Source organism: Pelodiscus sinensis, chromosome Z, assembly GCF_052426305.1.
Source record: "Pelodiscus sinensis isolate ZL-2025 chromosome Z, ASM5242630v1, whole genome shotgun sequence".
In the NCBI taxonomy this organism is placed as follows: domain Eukaryota; kingdom Metazoa; phylum Chordata; order Testudines; family Trionychidae; genus Pelodiscus; species Pelodiscus sinensis.
This window is the reverse complement of record NC_143085.1, coordinates 4,245,600-4,269,428: the sequence shown is the minus strand read 5'-3', so window position 1 is coordinate 4,269,428 and position 23,829 is coordinate 4,245,600. Positions and strand designations below refer to the sequence as shown.

Below are 23,829 nucleotides of genomic sequence, written 5' to 3'. Positions count from 1 at the left end.
TTTGGTATTGCAGGAACAGTACAATATTGACCACTTTCCTCCTTCAGCTCTGACAGACAGTCTTATTAATGGTGGCTCTAATTGGAGGCTTAGAGCAGGGTGTGCAACCTGTGTCTGTCTTTCTGGGGGTTGCAGTGCTGGGCTGGTCACCATTTTGTTTTTTTGGTGCATGCAGCGGGGATGGGGGGAGTAGCAGGAACAGACCTGCACTTGAAATTAAAGGGGCTGCAACAAAATGTTCCAGCCGGGGTTTTTTGCTCAACCAAAATTTTCCTGGAAATTAAAAAAGGTGCACCACCGACTTAGAGGATCTAGAGAAGAAGCAGAAATTCTCCTTATTGGAAATGACATAAAGACGTGAGTCAGCTAAGTTAACTGACTTCCGAGAGACCTTTAAGGGACCTCGGAAAGAAAATTCTTTTGCTGGGGTATATCTGTATTTGAGGGGCAAGGGGAAAAGCCTTGCGGAGGAGGGAGAGCTAGTATCTGAGAAATACATGATAATTTGTGGAAGTGTCAATAACTTTATACATGACGTGAAAGTTGTTGCACCAAACCATGGATTGAAATCCCTTCCACATGGGTTACAATGCTTCATGTCTACACCCAATAGCGATCCCAGTGCAGCTGGTACCAGGTGGATGCAGTGAGACCTATGGTTCAGCCCTAGTTCTGTTTGTGTTCTATCCAGTAGTGTTTCTCCTCTTTTGGGACAGAAGCCAGTCAGTAATCACTTATTTGCCAAAAAATGCTGTTCTAGGCCAATGGGGACTTTGTGATTTCAGGCGGAATTTACCACAAAAATTAGCTTTAAGAAAACCTGAATGTTTAGACATTTCTGAAATGAAACCTTTTGACTTCTCTTCTTGAAACATGTTTTCATTTAGGTTTAATTAAATAGTTTAGTATACACATCATCACCAACACAAAAATTGTGTTGAATTGAATGAATTAATTTTGTTCAAAACCAGATTTTTTGTTCTATTTTTTTTTCATTTTGGTGAGAAACTAAACTTCCTGTCTGGAACACAACAATTGTTTCCTCCCAGTTTGTCAACTGCAGTGCAAACAACAACAAAAAATTGCTTGCTTAGCTCTACTGAGGATTAGGGAAGTAAGCCACTAGTTGTTTACCAAATAAACATACTTGACTAGTTGCTCCCCCCACTTGCTGCCTTTCAAAGAGAGGCAGCAAGGGGGGGAGCAGGAGTTTGTGCTGGGGGAAGCCGGCTTAAAAGTCAGCTCCCCTGCAGAGACCGAGGCGCAGTGTCTAGGACCAGGATAAACGGGGACAACTGACACCTGACTCACACTCGTCTCTCTCCGCCCCCCTCCTTCCCCAGCACTGTGCCTTTTTCTTTTAAATGTATGAAGAGCCTGAAGACTCTTAATCCATTTAAAAGACAGAGCTGCAGCAGGGTTAGCTCCCGGAGCAGGGAATTTATCCCACTGTGGCTCTGCAGTTTTCCCCCTTATTGACTAATGGAGTTGATGGAAATTCCAATTTAACATCCCTAGTGAGGATATGCCTGTGGAGAGGTGTCGCTTCTCATTCTGGAAGTGGCAGGCCTGCCAGCTGGGGTGGGGGGCAGCTGCCTTGGGGCCTGGAGATTTGAAAGGGCCCATTCCCCTGGCCCTTTAAATCACCCCGAATTCGTGGACGGTGCCTTCCAGGTGGTGCTGAAGGGCTGCTGGGGAGCCTTGCTCAGAAACCTGGTAGATCCGTCAGCCACTCTCAGAAATGGGTAGATGTAAAGAAAACTCTGTCTTTGCTCAGTGTTTGCCCAGTGACCTAATGTAGTCCCTGTCTGCTCCCCATTGTTTCAGGGGGCCTGTCTATTGCGGTGCCAGGAGAAATTCGTGGATATGATATGGCTCATAAGCGGCATGGCAGGCTGCCATGGAAAAGCCTTTTTCTGCCCAACATCAAGCTGGCAAGAGAGGGGTTCCAAGTTGGTAAAGCACTGGCAGATGCCTTGAAAGGAAAACAGAAGAATATTGAAAGCAATCCTTCACTGTGGTAGGTAGCACTTTGGATCTTGTGTCTGTTATGCCCCTGGGACTGACAGTTATCTTGGAACTCGGGAACTTCAGAACCATCCGCATGAGCCTCTGCCATTTGAGCGCAAGGACAAGCTCCGTCGCAGGCTGCTGTGGTGGTCTTGCTCTTCTATGTAGACCAGATACTACTGGGCAAAAAGCCATTATCTGCTAGTGTAGGTTACACTGAGCAGGAATTCTTTTTGACTCTTCAGTGAGCATGCATGGTATTATGTATTTTGATACATATGTCCGGGGGACCCTGTGAATAGCAGGTCTTCTAAGTCAGCAGTCCTGGTTTTCTCCTGGAAGCTGTTTGACCAAATGCTGTGTGTAATGCAAAGCTAAAGGTGTCACTGCTGATGTGCAATACTACAGCTGATTCTCTCACTGCCTTTTCCTTTTTCTTCCAGTGAAGTGTTCTGCAAAGGAGGAAAGATCCTACAAAAGGGGAATGTCATCAAAATGCCCAAACTAGCAGATACCTATGAGACATTAGCCAATGAGGGAGCAGATGCCTTTTATACAGGGACCCTGGCCCAGCAAATTGTCAAAGACATCACAGAAGCAGGTGAGGAACCAGGGGCTTGAGTATCTTTCTTTTTTTGAATAAAACCGAACACCCTAAACTTACTCCTCAACAAGAGGGGCAGGAGGTCAGCTTTAATGAAGGAAAGTCTTTCCTGTGATCTCAAGTTTCTGTTCTAGCAAAACTTCTTACAAGGGTCACAAAGCAAAACCCATTAGCAGCTGGCTTAAATTAAGTCATTGATTATAAGCCAGGAGTAGTGGAACTTATCTATTCAATGATTTACAGAAGTGACCCTCAGCCTTTCAAGATAAGTGTACTGCTTTCAGGAGGCTGACTTCTCTTGCACACTCCAAGTTTCACTTCACTTAAACTATTTGCCTAGAAAGTCAGACCTAAAAATACAGAAGTGTCACACAACACACTAGTACTGACAAATTGTGTACTTTCTCCCTTTTACTATATAATTAATAAATCAATTGGAATTAACTATTATTTACATTTCAGTACATAAAGAAGTATAAAACAGCATTTGTGTGTATGAAATGTTAGTTTATGTAGAGTTTGCTAATGCTTTTTATGTAGCCTGTTGTAAAACTAGACAAATATCTAGATGAGGTCAAGTATCCCTTGAAAGATCTCTGCGCACACCTGGCTAACTTAAGAACCCCTGATTAAGAGCCTTAATAGAGAGAGACATTTTTTATTGGAAGAATATTTTGTCAGATTAAATTTAATCTTGGGGGAGTAATCAATAAAAAAAGTGTAGACTGTAGACTTCCCTTCCTCCCTCAGCCAGTAAATAACCTGAAGTGAAATCTCCGGTCCAAACATCTTTTGCTTTTAGGCTCATGGGGTATACTGGCTTCCCAATACAGATTTAGGTCTAGTCTGAGATGCAACCTCTGATAATAATTTAAAACCACAAGGCCCATACCATATGAACATAATCTGTTGTGTGGGAAGGTTTCAGAGGGGCAGCCGTGTTAGTCTGTAACTGAAAAAACTTAAACAGCAAATAGTCCTGCAGCACCTTAGAGACTAACAAAACATGTAGACAATGTCATGAGCTTTTGTGGGTACAGCCCACTTCTTCAGCTGAAATAGGTTGTGCCCACAAAAGCTCATGATACCATCAACCTGTTTTGTTAACCCTGCAGCACCTTAGAGACCATTTGCTGTTTTTTATGTTTGTTCTATGGGAATGTAGCTTCTACACTCGTAGGCCACTAGATGGTGACAGAAGCACAGGCTTAGCTAATACATTGTACACGGCTTCAGAGTTCTACTGTGTTTGTCCTCAGAGGGGAGTGAATTCCTCCAGCTGACTATATACTGGGATTTTTTTCAAAGTGATTCCTTCAACTGGTTGTAAATGCTCAATATCACAGAGTGCCCTTGCTGTTCTTGTATTAGGAGATAAAGATCCCAACATAGAGCACTTTTTCATCTGATCTCAAAGCACTTTGTAAAGGAGGTCAGTCCAATGGGGAAACTGAGGCACAGAAAGAATAAGAGGGATGGTTCAGTTTTGACAGTATCCCTTAGTTCCTGTGCTTGTGGCCCACACCCAGATCTGGACCTGCGCCTAGGAGAGACAGGGCCTGGCCTGCATCACCCCACTATTACAAATGTTCCAGTGGCACTGGTGTTACATCTAAGTGGAGAATGGGTGGTCCAGACCATGGCCCACCGAGGCACACCCATAGTTATACCCCTGCTCTTTCAGACATTTTTATTGTGCCTAAAAATCAAGGTTAGTTTTTTAGCAATAATGAAGCGATACCATGAGTCTGGCCATCAAAAACATAAAAAAAAACCCCAAGGTGATGCAAAAATACAGTTTGCCATCTTATTTAAAAAATCTTGAAGTATTGAATAGAGAACATTCATCAAAGTATGGGCGAGTAAACATCTCAGTCACTAGCTGAGTTGTCGGGATACCAGGATGACTGCATATGTTGAACAGGTGAACCCTGAAGTGGTAATGAAACTACAAATATTGGTAATTTTGTCAAAATAAGAGAAGAAACCTATCCTGAAGGCACTGTATTATGGCCAAAATCTGTTTTATTGGATATGGTAGAATATTTCTTAGCAAATAAATTGAAAAACATAGGTAATATGAAATATTTGAGAAAAGAGTATGAGGTTGGAGGACAAAAGGAAATTGGAGGCCTTCATGAATCCCATTTTCTGAGGATGAAGAAAAATGGGACCATGGAAATGAGAAATTGGTTGTTTTTGTTTTTTGGGATTTTTTGGAAACCACCAAGGCAGTCTACTGTTGTTAGCAAATTATTCCCTCACCGGAGTAAAAGAAAACAAGCATTTGTTGATGGGCACTCTAACTGGAGAAATGTTGCAAGAGATATTGTTGCTTATGAAACTTCCAAAGCTCATATTAATGTTATGTGCAAGTTTGTTCAAAGATGTAAATTATCTGGAAGAGATGATTCTGCATTATCAACTGAGTTTGAGAGAGAGAGTGTTCTTATTGCAGAAAATGCCAAGATGTGTTGTTGCGTCGGTAACACTGCTGTTTTCTTTGGGACCGCCTCTAAGAAGTCACGAGTCATCAATGTCAAATAGAAAAGGGAATTTTTTTAACCTGCCTTGAATATCTCAATTAATTTGACAATTTTCTCAATGAACATTTGAAAAATTATCAGTATAGTGGCTCAGGGAACACCAACTTTTTAGACACCAAAACTACAATGAATTCATTACCATAATGACAGAGCAGTTCAGAAACCAATTCACTAATGCCAAGTACTATTCCATAATAGACTCAACACCAGATGTGAATCATGTAGACCAATTAACATTAATTTTAAGAGGTGACCGGCAATAGTGAAGTTGTAGTCTGATTTCTTTATTGTGTTCCACTAAACCCCCGCATTTCTGAATGTCTAGAGACAACTGTTTTAGAAATCAATGCAAATTTAGGTTTGGATATCAAGTGTGGAGCTTTGATTACACTGTACATATGGCATGAAAATATTCAGCTTTATAGGCAAAACTGAACATTGCAAATGCCTCTGCTTTATTCATACTGTGTTTCAGCCATTCCTTAAATTTAATCTGCAATGCTACAGCTACATCTTGAGAGAAAGCTACACATTATTTTGACTTTGTTCAAAACACATATGCTTTTTTTTCGGTTTCCACACATCAAAGGAGTATGCTACAATCATGCTTGGAGCAAACAAATGGAAAACATTTGATAGTCAAAAAATTTGTGATACCATGTGGTCTGCTTGCGCAGATGCTGTTTCGACTTTGCAATTGAGCTATGATGTTTTAAAGAGAACCTTATTCGACATAGCCACATCAAATTCTGAAAAACCATATGTGAAAACTGAAGCAAAATCCTTGGCAGAAAAGTTTAAAAAGTATGCTATTAGTGTTTTTACTATTTTGTGGAACTGTTTACTTAAAAAAATGAATGCTGTTAGCAAATCACTGCAAAAAGTTGGTGCAAATTTATTGAATGCTGCACAATTGTAAGGCTCAGTTACAAGTTTTGACATGGAAGTTTGAAATGACTAGAGGCCTGTGGAAGTGGAGGCACTAATATTAACAGCAGATTTAGGTTCCTCTGATATATTTGATGAGAAGCGTAAAAAACAGGACGTTATTTTTCAATGAAACTAGAGACCATGAAATCAATTTAAAGGGGAAAGAGAAGATCATCATTGAGACTGTCAATGTTATTTGTGACACAATAATAGTACAATTGCAGAGTAGAGGTGACTCTCTAAAGAATCTCTAAAGAAAACTTGATTTATTTTGCATGTTTTTTGACAGAAGTATGAATAAAGATGCAGTAAGAAATTAAGTGAATTCTATCAAGAAGATATAGACACAAATCTTTTTGGAGATGAAGTAAAACATTTAATTTATTTTATCGAAAATGATGAGGTCTGTGCTTCGAGATCACCAATAGATCAGTATAGATTTGCACATGATGGTTTGCCAGCCACCTTTCCAGATGTAGAAACCATTCTGAAAATATTTTTAACAATACTTGCCACAAATGCTTCTGGTGAACATTCTTTTTCTGTATTGAAATGAGTTAAAATTACTTGCGGTGAGTCAGGAACATTTGACAAGTTCAGCAATATTGACAATTGAAAGCACCTCTTTACATAATATTATTTATGATGACTTAACTGACGATTTTGTAAAGAAAAAATGTGGGGAAAAAAGCCTATCTGAATACGTTTCTTCAGAGGAAGAAACTTTTATTTTTATTTTATTTTTTTCCATTCATGTGTCATCTATGCATTTCATTTTAAACATTTTTCATGTTAGATTAATGCAAATACAAGCATTCATCTAGAACAGAAGTTCTCAAAGTGTTATCTGAGAATTCTGAGGAAAGGTTATTATGTTTTTTTCTTAAAGTGATCTTATCCAAAACACATTACTGTACAATAATTAGCTCATGGTACAAACAATATGTAAGAGATCATTAAGTGGTCCACTGAGACTCTCCGCAATTTTCAAAAGTTTGGGTTTGTCTAAACTATACCCCTCTTTCAAAAGAGGGATGTAAATTAGACAAATTGAATTTGCAAATGAGGCCGGGATTTGAATTTCCTGCGCTTCATTTGCATAATGGCGCAAAGGGCTTTTCAAAAGTAAAACTGCCATCTAGATTGGGTTCTTTTAAAAAAAAAAAATCTTTTTTGAAAGATACCTGGATCTTTCAAAAAAGGTGTTTTTTTATTATTATTATTATTTTATTTTTAAAGAACTCCATCTGGACAGCAGTTTTAGTTTCGAAAAGCCCTTTTTCGAAAACGAGCAGCTGCCATTATGCAAATGGCATAATGCGGGAAATTCAAATCCCAGCTTCATTTGTAATTTCAATCTGTCTAATTTACATCCTTCTTTCGAAAGAGGGGTGTAGTCTGGATATGTCCTTAGTCTATAAAAACAATCGAGGCACCGCACTTTATTTTCATTTACTACCTATGACTTATAATTTAGGAGGATGAAGAAAAAAGAAGGAAAAATGGGAGGGGCTAGGTCCCCAGGGAGGGCCCAAAAATGAAACTGAGCACTGAGCCCCACTACTTCTATATTGGACACTGCACAGATGGCTTTTCTCTCTGTTCTAGGAGGCATCGTTTCCTTGGAGGACCTTAAAAACTATACTCCGATCCTGACTGAAAATCCTTTAAACATCACGCTGGGGGAGTTCACCATGTATACAGCCAGTGCCCCCCTGAGTGGCCCAGTGCTAGCACTGATCCTCAACATACTGAAAGGTAAGAGCAAATCTGGGTGAGTCACTGGTACAGGCAAGAGCAAGTGTCTGCTGTTCCAGTTGCTTTGGTTCTGCCACAGATTGGCCTACTGTTGGCCAATCTCAGTAGGCCAACGGCAGCATTCCTAATTCTCCCTTGGGTCTGAAGCGGCTGGTGACTGAAGACTGTTAGCAGGAGGCTTCAGATGTCTGTGAATTGGTCCTCGAATTCCATAAACGTAGGATATATGGCTTCCGCATATGAAATTAAAAGACCGTGGACTTAAGTGACTTCACTTTTTTTAATGTGCTTACCTGCCATTCTTGCACATGACACCTGAGGTTATTCTAACAGAAACTAGAGGAGCTATTCTCCTTACAGGGTTTACAGTGCTTTGTAACAGGGGCCTGTTTTTCCTGAGGAGGGTCTTGCATGCAGCAGTAGTAGAAAGGGAACAAATAAAGGTGACTGTCAGACCCCAAGCAGTGGTGGCTGTGGAGCAGAGGCTGGGCTGATACCTTCAGCGAGTATTTTCTCACAATGGCTTATTTCCGGTTGACCATCCTGAAGTGCTGGTTCCTGTTTGCCACCCACTGGCTACGTGTTCACAATGTGCTGTCTACTATTGACAGGATATAATTTCTCCAGTGACAGTGTGTCAACCCTGGAGAAAAGGGGTCTAACTTACCACCGTATTGTGGAGGCCTTCCGCTTCGCATATGCCAAGAGGACTTTACTGGGAGACCCATTATTTGTCGATGTCAAGGAGGTAAATAGCCAAGAAGTCACTGTGTCCCTATCCTTTCTGCATGTCCAGAACAGTATCAAAGCTGAGTGGGGACTGGCTTACAGCCTCTGACAAGGGACCCCCAATATTGCCAAGGACACTTCAAAGAATTCTGTTTGCCATCAGCAAGCTGATGAAATGAAGATCTGAATCCAAATGTAAAGCCATATGTTTCTACTGGTCTATGGGTTATGTGCAGGAGAATTTACCAAAAAAAAAAAAAAAAAGATTTTGCACTGCCATAGCATGTTCAACATGCTGTGCAAACAATAATCAACTATGATCCAGGATAACTCCACGGGTATGTCTAGACTACAGGCTTTTGTTGACAGAGGCTTTGTCGACAGACACTGCCAACAAAGCTTCTGTCGACAAAGAGCATCTAGACTACAGCCAGTTCTGTCGACAAAGCAAGTCACTTTGTTGACATGAGAGTAGATGCAAAGGACAGTGTAGATGCAATAACGCCTTCTGTCGAAAAGGTGTTATTCCTCAGAGAATGAGGTTTACTGCCATTGACAAAACTGCCGAGTTCTGTTGACGTTATGTCGATAGAACTTGGCAGTAATGTAGACACAGGTATAGTTTTGTCGACAAAACCCTGTAGTCTAGACACATCCCACTTGTCTGCCTACCTCATGGGGAGGGTGACAAGGTGCTTCCATAAAGTGTTTTAACAATGAAAGATATCACTGAGACCAGTTTATATTAATGTTGCTGGCCTGTACAGCGTTCTCTTTAGTAAAGCGTGAAATGCTGGTCTAACAGCATGGGTTCCCCTTTCTGTAATGAACAAAGGATTCCAGGCAATGGAAAGCCAGTGGCTCCCTTGCTGGATACCCTCCATTTTTCCCTCTAGGATCTGATGTGCCCCATTTCATGTGAGTTCCAGCATAGAATTTATGGTTTTAATTGAAACTTATTGTCAGCTTTGAGCGGGATTGTCTCTTCTATTAGGTGCTCAAGAACATGACCTCTGAGTTCTTTGCGGATAGCCTACGGAGGAGAATCACTGACAATACAACCCATCCAGTTGACTACTATGAGCCACAGTACTACAATCCAGATAATGCCGGTACATCCCATCTCTCCGTTGTGGCTGATGATGGCAGTGCTGTGTCCGCCACCAGCACCATCAACTTACAGTATGAGTCCAGACCTTACTTCCATGTACGGCTCTCCCATCTTTATAGTAGTTCTGTGGCTGGTATAAACATCACTGGACTGGTCTCTCCATTGCGGGTTAGTCGTTGGTGGAGGAATTGTTGCCTGGAACTCCTTTTGCTGGAGTCCTATAGATTGCACTGTACTGGTAGGACTTCTGTGTTCTTTGTTTTCTCTGATCTGGTGTTGCATTAGTACCCGCCAGCCACTGAAATCCATGGGAAGCTGAGGGCAACTTTGCAAGTTAGGCCCTTACTGCTGAATCCCATGTGATTTGAGTTGGACATATAAAATATAAGGACTAGATGTTTCCATTATGTTTGAGTCAAGTCCACTTTTGTTTAACTCTTGCAATGACCTCTTCTAGCCCCTTAGCTCTGACATCAGGAAATCCCCTGCCACACTCTAGTACCCCTTTTCAATTAACACTTCCTTGAATTATCAGTCTCTCTCTGTCTTCTTTTCTTCTGCCATAGCAAAGGAAGTGTACTTACTGCAGCTGTTCTGCCCATTATCAGCACATTGAGTGTTGTACTGTCATTGGCTATGAAGATAGTTCCCTAGTTAATAAACAAGGGCTTTATCCTTCGTTACCGGGCTGCAGCCAGGACCACTTTTCCTCGCTTCTGTCAGAGTGAATCTTTCCTGTCTAACCCACCTGTGAGGTCAACATCCAGCCTATCAAAATGCCTATAACGTAACACATGCTGGGCTGTGGCATTGCTGAATGGATTGGGTGTGAGACATGACCAGTTTATAAAGGCGGTTGCAGTTTATTCAGTCACTGAGTGATGTAATCAGTGATGAGAAAATGTGACTGCTGCTGCCTTGGCATTCTGTTCTGGCAGAGATGGGTCTGGGTCCAAGCATGCAACCCGATCCGATCTCCATGATGGATTGTACTGCAGCACTTATAGCCCTAGGGCAGTTGGGATTCCGAGTTCAGCCTTCACATTTGGGTATTTGGAGGTTTGCTTTGCCCCTTATACTGGGACTGATTGTCTGCTGCCCTCACACCTGCTGTAGTGCACATGAGAAGTGGCTTTAAATAGTTTCCCACTCCTGTACGTGGAAGCCTTCTGTACAGCGAAGGTTACTATACTCATGTGAGGTGAAAGGAGATGGAGAATAGGTTTTCCCAAGTGAGACCCAAAGCCTGGGGAAGGCCCATCTGTTAGTTTACCTAGGAGCTCTGTCATTATGGGCCTATTCCTTGCAGGGTGTGTGGCCTCACTCTGCCAGACAATAGTTCTGTGTAATCGGCAGTTTACTTGAAGCTTGTCCAGGAGTCTGGGTTTGACGTGCCTTCCCTTCTGCTTGTTCTCTTCAGCTTTGGCTCACAAGTTTGCTCCAACGTGAGTGGCATCATATTTAATGATGAAATGGATGACTTCAGTTCACCTTTTATTACCAATAACTTTGGCGTCCGTCCCTCCATTGCAAACTTCATCAAACCAGGTAGCACTTTACTCCCTCTTCTTAGCTAGTCTCATGGCTGCCTCTTGCATGTCAAAGTAATGCTGTTTGCCGGCTGGAGAGCAACATTCTCTCAAGCCTGATCTGCAGTGGGGGAGAGAGTTGACCTAAGAGATGCAACTCCAGGGACATGAATAGCGTAGCTGGAGTTGATGTACCTTAGGTTGAATTTCTGTGGCATCTCCATTGCAGGAAGCCTACGGAATAATCTCTGCTCTCAACGTCCCTTGCTCCTTGTGACCTGGTGGAGTCCTGGGATTGACGGGGGCACTGTCGGCGGTTGATTTAGCAGGTCCTTCCTAGATCTGTTAAATCTAACCCTGGGAGAGTGGTCCCCACAGTTTCAATCTCTCTGTAAGTGGAGGCAAGCCCTAAGACTTTGCAGTAAGACATAGCTCCGGGGAGTCTGAAGTCCCTGTAACATGGGAAACCCGTACGTTCTGTACGCTACATCCAGTTTTCCTTGCTGGGATCTGTGTGCACGAGCGGGCTGAAAGGAGCACAAGTATTTGTGGTGTCAAGGAAAACGCTTGGGACTTGCTTATCCCCGGCTGTCCGAAGCCCTCACAAAGGTTAAAATTAAGTGAAATGTGCCATGACTGTGCCTTGGGCATCCCTGCTGTGGGAGGGGGCAAGCCTGAATGAGGGAAGTTGGGGGGAGGGGTGTACAACCCTGCAGCATTCCAACAGTCTGTGGGCTGTAAGTAATTTGCATGACATTTAAATGTGTTTAAATGATGTTGTGTCCATGTGTATGCTCTTCCTCCCCCACCATACCTTTGGAATACAGCTGGTGGGCGGGGGGGGGGGGAATATACCATATTTTGGTAACCCTTAAATCCAGGTCTATTCCTTTGATTCCATTTATTTTCAGGCAGAATGGATTTGGAGAGGGACACCCCCTTTATGTAAACCTTTTTCGAATGGCCTGCAGGGATCCTGGGCTGAGGAAGATGAGATGGGGGCTATGGGGAAGCACCAAGGTTTAGTGCCAGGAAGCCTCTCCAATCAGATCAAGGGCTACAGAGATTCTCACCCTGATAGGGCAGCGACCAGGAAGGGCCCATTACTCAGGGCTGAGTTCTGCAGTTGAACCGTGGTCTCCAGTGTATGGGTGAGCCCAGACAAATAGCAGGCATGCTGAGGAATGCCCGTTTGTCAGGAGTTGGCTCAAGCCCTTGTCGTTTTCACTCCCACCCCATCAAAGGGGGTTCAGAAAATGACAGACTCTCCTAGGGCAGCTGAGGAGACTCTTGTGCTGAGCCAGCAGATCTGGGATCTGCAAAAGAGCATCAGTAGCAGCACTCTGTATTTCTAGCCTACTCGGGCTCTGGTGAGGTGAACCCAGATACTGAGCATGTAATTAAGCACAAATTAATGTCTGTGCACGTTCTTACAGGTAAACAGCCCCTGTCCTCCATGTGTCCCACAGTCCTGGTGGATAAAACAAATAAGGTTAAGATGGTGGTTGGTGCAGCCGGAGGAACGAAAATCACCACAGCAACAGCACTGGTAAGTGTCACGGTGTGGGACGGATGAGAAGACAGTCCGTAGAGGCCAGACAAGGTTGGTTAGTCACCTGAGTTATAAAACAAGGTCCCCATCTAAGACCATCCCTGTTTATCCAACCTGGACATTCTGTCCTACTGCTCACTAGGAGGTTTCCATGAGAGTGACTTGAGTCATAGATTTTAAGAGTAGAATGAAGCATTATGACACTTTATTCTGACTTCCTGAAAAATGCTAACACCTCTCCTCTCCCAGTGACTTTTTGCATCAATCCCACAACTACTGTCTAATCTGTAGCATTAAGAAATATAGTCTGGATATAAAGAATAAAAGTGACGGAGAATCCACAGCCTCCCTGTGTAAGTTCTTTCATTAGTTATTTGCCATCACTGTTAAAAACTGGCACCTTAATTGTAGTCTGAATTTGTCGTTTCCAACCATAAGGATCTCATCATGCCTTTTTCTGCTTGATTAAAAAGCCCTTACCGACACATCTCTTAGAACTTAAGAACGGCCGTACTGGGTCAGACCAAAGGTCCATCTAGCCCAGTAGCCTGTCTGCCGACAGCGGCCAGCACCAGGTGCCCCACAGAGGGTGGACCGAAGACAATGATCAAGCGATTTGTCTCCTGCCATCCCTCTCCAGCCTCTTCTCCGTGTAGTTAATAACAGACCGTGATCAAATTGCCTCTTAACTTTCTCTTGGTGTAAACTCAATGAAGAGAGTTAAGAAGCTTGTTAGTAGAGCTTTCAGATCTGCAAATATCCACTTTATATCTGTGAATGTGGATATCCGTGGCTCATGTTTGCAGATGAGGATGGAATGTCCCAATTTTGTAACCATGCAGGGCTATGTCCATTGGAAACAGTTTCCAGACCTTAACTATCCTTTCTCTGAACCCTTTTTGATGCCTGGACATCATGTCTGATAATGGTCTCACTAATGGTGTAGACAGAAGTAATATGGTTTCTCTCATCCTATACAATAGTCTTCTGCTTAGATATCCAGGGTGTGTCCACTTTCTCAGCTGTAGCATTGCACGTGGAGCTCTGTTAGGGTGCACAGATAGAAAGGTTCTAAATTCTGGGGTTCTGTCTCCCATTTTGTGAGATCAACATGCTTTGGTTCCATGGAGGGTGTTGCACACAGCAACCATACTGTAATCTCTCCACTGGGATGCAGTTCGGAGATCTACGTTCTGTTCCCAGCTCTGCTATTCACCGTTCTTGGGAGATACTCACCTGTACCTCCTCCCTCTCCCCTCGATAAAAGGATGATGACTGTGCTCACCATTTTTGGGTCAATGGGTGACAATGCTCTACAGGATCAGAGCACTATTTAATGAAAACTGAAAAAATGGACCTACTGGGTTAGTTGCATACATATTAAGCCCTAATGTACATCCCAGCCAAATCATTCCCCATACCAGATTCCTTTGACTTGGACATTATTTTATAGTAGAGTCTCGAATATCTGACCTTCCTTTATCCGACATTGCGTGTTATCCAACCTGCCTGTGGCCACCCAAGGCAATTGTGCGGGCGGCGGAGCCAGCAGAGTGGAGCATGGAAGGGAAGGCACCAGGCACTGCGGAGACAAAGGCAGAGAGGGAAGAGGGAACAAGGTCCATGTGGCAGGATGCCGAAGCCCAGCCGTCCCCTCGCCCTGAAGGTCATGGGACGCCCCGAGCTCCCCCATCCCTTCCAGCTAGTCGCACTGTCCCCAACTTCCCCTATCTCTCCTGGCCAGTCGTACTGCCCCCAACCTTCTTGATCTTCCCCCGCCAGCCACGCTGTCCTCACCCGTCCCTATCTCTCCTGGCCAGTCGTGCTGCCCCCGACCTTCTTGATCTTCCCCGGCCAGGCATGCTGCCCTCACCCATCCCTATCTCTCCTGGCCAGTCATGCTGCCCCCGACCTTCTTGATCTTCCCCGGCCAGCCACGCTGCCCTCACCCGTCCCTATCTCTCCTGGCCAGTCGTGCTGCCCCCGACCTTCTTGATCTTCCCCGGCCAGCCACGCTGTCCTCACCCATCCCTATCTCTCCTGGCCAGTCGCGCTGCCCTGTGGCTGGCTAGGAGAGATAGGGGAGGTTGGGGGCAGTGCGGCTCCCCATGAAGCAGCCCAGCATCTTCAGAGCAGCAGCTGACAGGGAAAATACCTTGGATCCCAAAGGTATTTTCCGTATTATCCGACATGTCGATTATCCGACCATCTGTTGGTCCCCTTGAAGTCAGATAACTGAGACTCTACTGTAAATGCATGTTTTATGTTCCTACAGAACTGAAACAAAATAATCAACAGAGCTGGGTGCTGCTCTGCCAAATAGATACAATGCAATCAGTACAAAGTGGTTAGTTTTACGATAAAGATATAACCCTAACAAATGTAGAAATGCATAATTAAGACTTTTGTCCGATCCCTCACAACACTGTTACCATGGAAAACAGTATGGAATCATAGGCTGAAAGGGCCTTGAGTCCAGTCCCCTGCCCTCCTGGCAGGACCATCCCTGACTGTGATTGTCTAAACTAGGATGTTAAGGACAAGTCGACTATCCGATAAGCAAAGGCAGCAAAGGAAGGGGGGAGGGCCACGGCTCCATGCCACTTTGAAGTGGCCCCAGCATTTCAAAGGGGCAGCACCACGTGGAGCTCGGGGACAGCTGGGGAGTCCCCAGCTGATACCGGACTCGGTGTGCTGCTGTCCCTTTGAAATACTGCAGTGCCATTTCAAAGGGCAGTACTGCCCTATCAACTAATTGAATAGTCAATGCAAAAATGCATCGATTACTCAGTTAGTCAGTTACATGATACGTAACATCCTTAATCCAAACTGCCCTTAAATATCTCCAGAGATGGAGATTCCACAACCTCTTTGGGTAATTTATTCCAGTGTTTCACCACCCTGACAGTTAGGATGTTTTTTTTCTAATGTCAAACCTAAACCTCCCTTGCTGCAGTTTAAGCCCACGGCTTTTTGTCCTATCATCAGTATGTGAAAGCTGTTAACATGTCCCCCTGTCTTCTTTTCTCCAGACTAAACAAATCTCCTTTTTTTTTTTCAATCTTGCTTCATAGGTCATGTTTTCTGAATTTTTAATTATTTTTTTGTTCTTTGCTGGACTTTTTCCAATTTATCCATAGTTGAGGCCTAATCAGTTGAAGCCTAATCAGCATAGAGTAGAACAGAAGAATTATTTCCCAACATTTTTGCTCTTTTTGCACCCGTGTTTCCCTGTTGATTCATATTTAACTTGTGGTCCACTATAACCCCCAGATTCCTTTGTGTCGTGCTCATTTCTAGGCTGCCATTTCCCATTTTGTTGTGTTTCTAAGTGGAGCACTCTGCACATGTCCTTCCATAACTTCATCCTATTTGCCTCAGACAATTTCTCCAGTTTGTGCCCAGATCATTTTGAATTACAGTCCTATACTCCAAAACACTTGCAACCTCTCCCAGGGTACGTCTACACTACAACGTTAATTCAAACTAACTTAGTTCGAATTAGTTAATTCGAACTAAGCTAATTCGAACTAATGGATCCAGACTAAAAAACTAGTTCGAATTAGCATTTTGCTAATTCGAACTAGCATGTCCACATTAAGTGGACCCTGAACCAGGCTTAAGGATGGCCGGAAGCAATGCTGGCAGGGCATCAGAGGAGGACTTAGAGCGTGGAGATGCTGTCTCAGCAACCCCCACCCCGGACAGACAGTTCTCAGGGCTGCCCCGCTTGCAAAGCAGTCCTGGCTTGGAGTGCCTGGAGTACCCACACTGGGCACATCACAGCACTCGGCCATCAGACCGGCTGCACTTGCCGCAGGCTGCCATCTGCGGAGAGGGGGCAATTGGGGGGCTGCAGGAGAGCTTCCACCCCAAAAGCCCGCAGAGCCAGCCCAGTCCTCCCCACCAGGGGTGCATACCCCATTCCTCCCTCACCTCCTTCCACTTACCCTTCCCTAGCCCCTCTTCTTGATGTACAAAATAAAGGACAATTGTGTTCAAAAGTTGAATCTGTCTTTATTGAACAAAACTGGGGGAGACTGGGAAAAGGAGGTGGGAGAGGGGAAGAGAGAGGGTGGGAGAGGGGAGGGCAACTACAATGATCAGGGGTTGGGAACAGGTCCCATATGAAGAGAGGCTAAAGAGACTGGGACTTTTCAGCTTAGAAAAGAGGAGACGGAGGGGGGACAGGATAGAGGTCTCTAAAAGCAGGAGTTGGGTGGAGAGGGTGCATACAGAAAAGTTCTTCATTAGTTCCCATAAAGAAGGACTAGAGGACACCAAAGGAAAGGAATGGGTAGCAGGCTTCAAACTAGTAACAGAAAGTTGTTCTTCACAAAGCAAAGAGTCAACCTGTGGAACTCCTTGCTGCAGGAGGCTGTGAAGGCTACAACTAGAACAGAGTTTAAAGGGAAGTGAGATCAATTCATGGAGGTTGGGTCCATGGAGTGGTATTAGCCAGGGGGTAGGAGTGGTGTCCCTGCCCAAAGTTTGTGGAAGGCTGGAGAGGGATGGCACGAGACAAATGGCTTGGTCACTGTCTTCGGTCCATCCCCTCCAGGGTCCCTAGGGTTGGCCGCTGTCTAGCCGGCATTTAAAAATGGCACCGGCCGGCTTTATGCAAATGAAGCCCGGGAAATTCAAATCCCGGGCTTCATTTGCAATTGCGGATGACTACATTACCCCTGCTAGTTCGAACTAGAGGGGTAGTGTAGACATACCCCCAGTGGCATCATCCATGAATTTTATACAGGCAGTCCCTGGGTTACGTACAAGATAGGGACTGTAGGTTTGTTCTTAAGTTGAATTTGTATGTAAGTCGGAACTGGTACATATTGTAGGGGAAACTCTAGCCAAACATTTCTCCAGAGCTCAGTTTTATTCTCCCACACCTCATTTCCCTCAGTCCTTTATTCTCAAGCTGAGGTGTCTGCTGAGAAAAGCCGCTCTGCGTCTCCCTGGTCTGCTGGAGGGGGGCGCTAGCTTCGCGTCTCCCTGGTCTGCTGGAGGGGGGCGCTAGCTTCGCGTCTCCCTGGTCTGCTGGAGGGGGGCGCTAGCTTCGCGTCTCCCTGGTCTGCTGGGGGGGCGCTAGCTTCGCGTCTCCCTGGTCTGCTGGGGGGAAGCAGCTAGTGCGGGGTTACCTCACCCTGTTTGTAAGTAGGGATCCGATGTAAGTCGGATCCATGTAACCCGGGGACTGCCTGCAATTGCATTCTTTATACCAGTAACTAAATCCTTGCTGAATATATTGAACGGAATATTCCAGCATGACTGTGAGCCATTCATTCCTACTCCCTAGGAATGGTCTTCCAACCAGTTATGCACCCACATTATAGTAGCTCCATCGAGGTTGTATTTCCCTAATTTGTTAATGAGAAGGACACTACAGGCGGAAGTCACAGAAGTTGCTGGAAGCCACAAATTCTGTGACAAGTTGTAGCCTTATTTTTTGAGAATGAATGGGACAGTCAGGAACTCTGCATGCCTGTGTTTCCACTTATCAAAAACGTATGTTTCTGACAGAAGGGTAGGGAAAGGAGGTGGGGGGGGGCAACTGCCCCCAGGCACCACGCCAGGGGGGCACCAAATTGGTGTGGGACCTGAGCAGCCCGCGCGGTGCTCTTTCAGGCTGCTGGCTGAGTGCTGCTCCAGCTGCCGGCACCGGCTCTCTGCAAGGTGCAAGCCAAAGCAGCCAGCCGAGGGGGAGAAGCAGGGCTCTGAAGAAGGGTACCTTCCTCCATGCCTGGCTGGGGGAGTGGATTTGGGGGGAGTGCTCCCTCCCACACTGGGGGTGCCTGGGGGGGCTGGCTTTGGGGCAGGGGTGAGGTGAGTGTATTGGGATGGCATGGAGAACGCTGGGGGGGGCTGGCCCAGAGGAGGGGGGTGAGTGCCTTTGGGATGGGAGGTATTGGGGGGGGGCTGGCTCTAGGGCAGGGATGGTTGTGTTGTACTTAAAAGTACTGCATGGGATCTTTTGGGGGGGAAAAGGCAAAATGCCACATTTATTGGTAATACACACATAGCAGTCAATAGTCATATGCATATGATACAACAGACAGAGGCTATGTCTACACTGGCATGAATTTCCGGAAATGCTTAAAACAGAATAGTTTTCGTTATAAGTATTTCCAGAAAAAGAGCGTCTACATTGGCAGGCTGCTTTTCCGGAAAAGCCCTTTTTCCGGAAAAGCATCTGTGGCCAATGTATACGTGCTTTTCCAGAAAAGAGCCCCGATCGTCATTTTCGCGATTAGGGCTTTTTTCCGGAAAAGACTACTGGGCTGTCTACACTGGCCCTTTTCCGGAACAGTGTTCCGGAATAAGGACTTATGCCCGAGCGGGAGCAGCGTAGCTTTTTCGGAATAGCGTCTGATTTTGTACAGTAGAGCGTCGTTGCTTTTCCGGAAATTCAAGGGCCAGTGTAGACAGCTCGCAGCTTATTCTGGAAAAGCGGCTGATTTTCCGGAGTAAGTGGCCCAGTGTAGACACAGCCAGACAGTCTTGTTTTTACCAATAGCTGTTCCACCTAACTGCTGGCCAGATCAGTTAGGTGGGGGAGGGTTGGAGCCAGATCAGTGCTTGACTGCAAGATGCCTTTAGAGATGTATAGTGTCTTCCTTCTCATGCAGAGAGTCGTCATGTGCATATGCAGTTATTCATCTATGGCACCTTCTTCTGGGTGTATTTTTTTAAATGCTCCCCCATTCACATTCAAAGGGGGACCTTCCAAAAGCAGCACTTGGTGCTTACTCCCAGGGCATCTATAGGTCCAGCCTTCTTTCGATGAGCCCGCTTCACTTACAGGTCCCATTGTTCTTATTGTTCTTGAATCTGGCTTCCAGCTTTCTCCACCTATTGCAAGAGATGCTTTTCTTTCATGCCTTATCCATTCACACCTCCTTCACTCAACAAGATAATCAATGTAGCAAAGGGGAGAGGAGGGCTAAAAAGTCTACAAGATTTCTATGTAAAAAGGCTTACTACAAAGATTCTATAAAAGGACAAACTAAAGACTTATTACAAAACTAAAAGGACTTGATACAAAGTTAAAATAAAAGATTGAGAAAATGATTAATACAGAGATTAATGAGATTTACCTACAGCTGCATTGGTATGGAGGGGGCTGAAGTGCCTGATCTGGGAAAGGGATGTTGTATTGGAATGGGGGGTGCCTGGCTCTGGGGAACGGGTGAGTGTATTGGGGGTCACTTATTTTTTTAAATAAAAGATGCTTTATAACAAAAGGAAAAACTTAAAAAACAATAATCTGGTAGCACTTTAAAGTCTAACAAACATGTAGATAGGCATGTCCAACTTGAAGCCCTCTGAGGGCCACACAAATGAAAATGAATAGCTTTCAGGGACACCAAAGATAATGTACTTCTATAGGGCAGTTGCAATTATTTATTATTATAGATTGTTTTAGGTATATTTTATATTTTTCAGATCTTGTTTTAATATAATACAGTAATTTGATGTGTAAAATTATTTGCTCAGTAACAAATGATTGGGGGGGGGCACAAACTTGGCCTTTGCCCCCGGATGCAAAACATCCTCACTATGCCTCTGATTTCTGAGAACTACATGGTATTCATGGGAACTGCTGCTTTGTGTGTGTGCTAATGCACAACTCAGCTGCGTAGTGCAGCTGCCATTTATAGGTCACATTTACTGGTACTCTAACTTGGCTTCATTTCAGCTTACTTTAGAAATGTGGATCCTCATGATTCACTGTACCAACTTCTGTAAGAAGTCTTCAAACAGGATACTGGGATAGAAGAACTTTGGTCTGACCCAGTTTGGCTGTTCTTATGTTCTTGCATATGGAAGCAGCCGTACAAAGTGTTATCATAGAATCATAGTACACGAGAACTAGAAGGGACCTTGAAAAAGCATCGAGTCAAGTCCCCTGCCCTCATAGCAGGACCAAGTGCCATCTGGACCATCCCTGACTGGTGTCTGTCTAACCTGCTCTTCAATATCTCCAGGGATGGAGATTCCACAACCCCCCTAGGCAATTTATTCCAGTGTTTAACCACCCTAACAGTTAGAAAGTTTTTCCCAATGTCCAACCTAAACCTCCCTTGCTGCAGTTTAAGCCCATTGCTTCTTGTCCTACCATCGGAGGCCAAGGGGAACAATTTTTCTCCCTCCTCCTTGTAGCATCCATATGGTATCATGCGGGGGAAGCTGCTTCCTTTCATAAAGGCTGGCTTTGGGCACTTCAGAGTGACAGAGGTGTATATATGGTCTAGATACTGAGAAGTGCGAAGTTCAGATATTAACTCTAAGCTCTAAGCCAGGCTTAGGGGAATTTTGTCCTGGCAGGCTTGAAGAGGGTGTGGAAAGCTGAGGTAGTTGCTCTGAATCACCCAAGGAGACCTGTATACAGGGATCTCCTATGTTCAGTGCAACCAGCTTTAGAGGCAGTATTGTACGGGTAAGGCAGTGCAAAGTTAACCTAAGGTGCTGAGGAATCTGGCTGTCTTTTACTGTGGTGTTTTGAGACCCCAATGATATATTTTTCTGGGGGCAGGTCAGATACTAATGCTGTGGATTTCTGCTTCATCCAGACGATCATCAACTCCCTCTGGTTTGGGTACAAAGTGAAACAGGCTGTAGAAGAACCTCGAGTTCATGATCAGCTCTTTCCCAATATTACACAGCTGGAGCCCAACATAGACAAGGTCTGTCTTTTTCTCTGTAAGGGACTGGGGCATGGGGTCGGAGGTCTGGCATGATCCTGGTTCCGCAGGTGCTGTGGGTATATTTCATGGGAATATTTTTTCCATGTTGCATTGTGTTTCTGCTTAGAAGTTCAGCTGCAAACCAGCCCTGGACTAATGCAATGCTGTCCCTTGACCCTGGATTGTTCAAAAGCCTTTCACAATACCTTAGCCTGGGCTAGGCACAAAGTCTGTAACAACTTCAAACCCAGTACATTTTGAACAGGCTGTATCTCAATGTATCATCAATCGCTTCATGATCCTGAAGAACTGAGTATGAAGCCAAGTCAACTTTTGGCATTTGAAGGGTTGGGATGTTCGAATCAGCGGTGGCTCTAGGACAGAGCGAGCAGGGCAGCTGCTCCAGGCCCCGCGCTTCAATAGGCCCTGTGCAGATGCTACTACCTATCGGCTGTGGTGCATGAGCAAAATTGTGCTGCTCCAGGCTCTGCAATTCAATAGGCCCCGTGCCCTGGGCCCCGCAAAACTCTCATCCGCCCTTGGTTAGAATAGTTAGCCAGTTAATTGTTAAAGCTTAACCAATTAAACCATTTTAACCAGGGGTCCCGCCACATGGCCTGCTGGCCCCTTCAGCATTGACGGAGGCATGTAGTCTAGACACACCCTAAAGGTTTTTTTGAAATGAGGAGTAAATAACACTTTCTCCAAACCAATCAAGATTTTATAGACCTCTCATACTGCCTCTTCAGCCTGAAAATGAGACAATTTGAGAGTCCCCAGTCTTCTTAACATACAGAAGCTGTTCTAGACCCTTGATTGCTTTTGTTGCTCATCTCTGTACTTCTGTACCCTAATACCGTCTTTTTTGACATTGGGAGACCAGATATGCACCCAGTATCTAAGGTGTGGGTGTACCACAGATTTTTATAGCAGTATTATGATGTTTTCTGTCCTAATGGTTCTCAACATTGTTAGCTTTTTCTGACTGCTGCTGAACATGGAGCAGATGTTTTCAGACTCCAAAAATCTTTCTTGTTGTATAATTGTTCATTTAGACCTCATCATTTTATATGTAGAGTTAGGATTGTTTTCCAATGGGCATTCATTTGCCTTTATCCACATTGAATTTCATGTGGCATTTTGTTGCCCGGTCATCCACTTTTGTGAGATAATTTGTAGTTCTTTACAATCTGCCAGGGATTTAATTACCTTGAGTAGTTTTGTGTCATCTGCAAATTTTGTCACCTCACTGTTTCACTCTTTTTTCCAGATACTTTATGACTATATTGAACAATAGTGGTCCTAGAACAGCCTTTCTGAGGGACACCTCTATTTACCTCTCTCCACCTGAAAACTACTTTTTCCTGTCCTTTGTTTCCTATTTTATCTATGAGAGGACCTTCCCTCTTATCTTGTGACTCCTTACTCTACTTACAAGATTTTGGTGAGGGACTGTATGAAAGGTTTTTGGATAGTGTACTTCGACTGTATCATCCTTGTCCACATGCTCATTAACCATCCCAAAGAATTATAATGTATTGTTGACTCTCTTTCCTCAACAAATCATGTTCATCTAGGTGCCTGATTAATTCTGTTCTTTCCTATAGTTTTCAACTGATTTGCCTGGTACTGAAGTCAGGCTTACTGGTCTATCATTACAAGACTCACCTCTTTAAAAACTGGTGTCACATTAGCTATCCTCCAGCCATCCAGTACAGAAGCTGAATTAACTATTACCAGGGCTCGACAAAGAAGACAATCTACTCGCCACGGATGAATAGACTGTAACCCAGAAGAGCCGGGTTTGAGTGATCTGAGCATGTGCAGATCACTGGATGGTGTGGCTGGCAAGCCCTGACTATTAGGAGATATAGATATGATATATATCTCATAGAGGTGGAAGAGAACTTGAGAGGTCATTGAGTCCAGTCCCCTGCCCTCACAGCAGAACCAAGTACCACCCCGACAGACTTGCCCTAGATCCCTAAATGGCCCCCTCAAGGATTGAACTCACAACCCTGGGTTTAGCAGGCCAATGCTCAAACCACTGAGTTATTTCCCCTCCAGTGAGTAGCACTGCAATTTCACGAGTTCCTACAAAACTTGTGGGTAAATCCCAGCTGGCTGACCAATTTCTGTTTATCAGTTTGTTAGAAAACTTCCTCTGTTGACAATCTAAGACAGTTCCTCAGCTTTGTCTCCTAAAAAGAATAGCTTATGTGTGGGAAGCTCCTTTACATCCTCTGCAGCAAAGACTGACGCAAAAAAATTTAGTGTCTCTGCAACAGCCTTATCTTCTTTGAGTGTTCATGGAGACTTTAATCATCCAGTGGCACCACTGATTATCTAGAAGGCTTCTTCTTCTGATGTACT

The 23,829-nt window shown here is 44.4% G+C and overlaps 1 protein-coding gene across 3 annotated transcripts in view; it reads left to right on the top strand.

Moving 5' to 3' along the window:
* The window catches only part of GGT1 (gamma-glutamyltransferase 1), a 67,083-nt gene that overhangs the window by 40,723 nt on the left and 2,531 nt on the right, over window positions 1-23,829 (top strand). For all 3 annotated transcript variants that reach the window (XM_075897976.2, XM_075897980.2, XM_075897977.2), the window contains 8 exons: window positions 1,828-2,020; window positions 2,454-2,611; window positions 7,699-7,848; window positions 8,460-8,596; window positions 9,572-9,759; window positions 11,109-11,236; window positions 12,654-12,766; window positions 21,343-21,456. In XM_075897976.2, coding sequence (XP_075754091.2) covers window positions 1,828-2,020; window positions 2,454-2,611; window positions 7,699-7,848; window positions 8,460-8,596; window positions 9,572-9,759; window positions 11,109-11,236; window positions 12,654-12,766; window positions 21,343-21,456 — 1,181 coding nt within the window. The remainder of the gene's footprint in view (window positions 1-1,827; window positions 2,021-2,453; window positions 2,612-7,698; window positions 7,849-8,459; window positions 8,597-9,571; window positions 9,760-11,108; window positions 11,237-12,653; window positions 12,767-21,342; window positions 21,457-23,829) is intronic.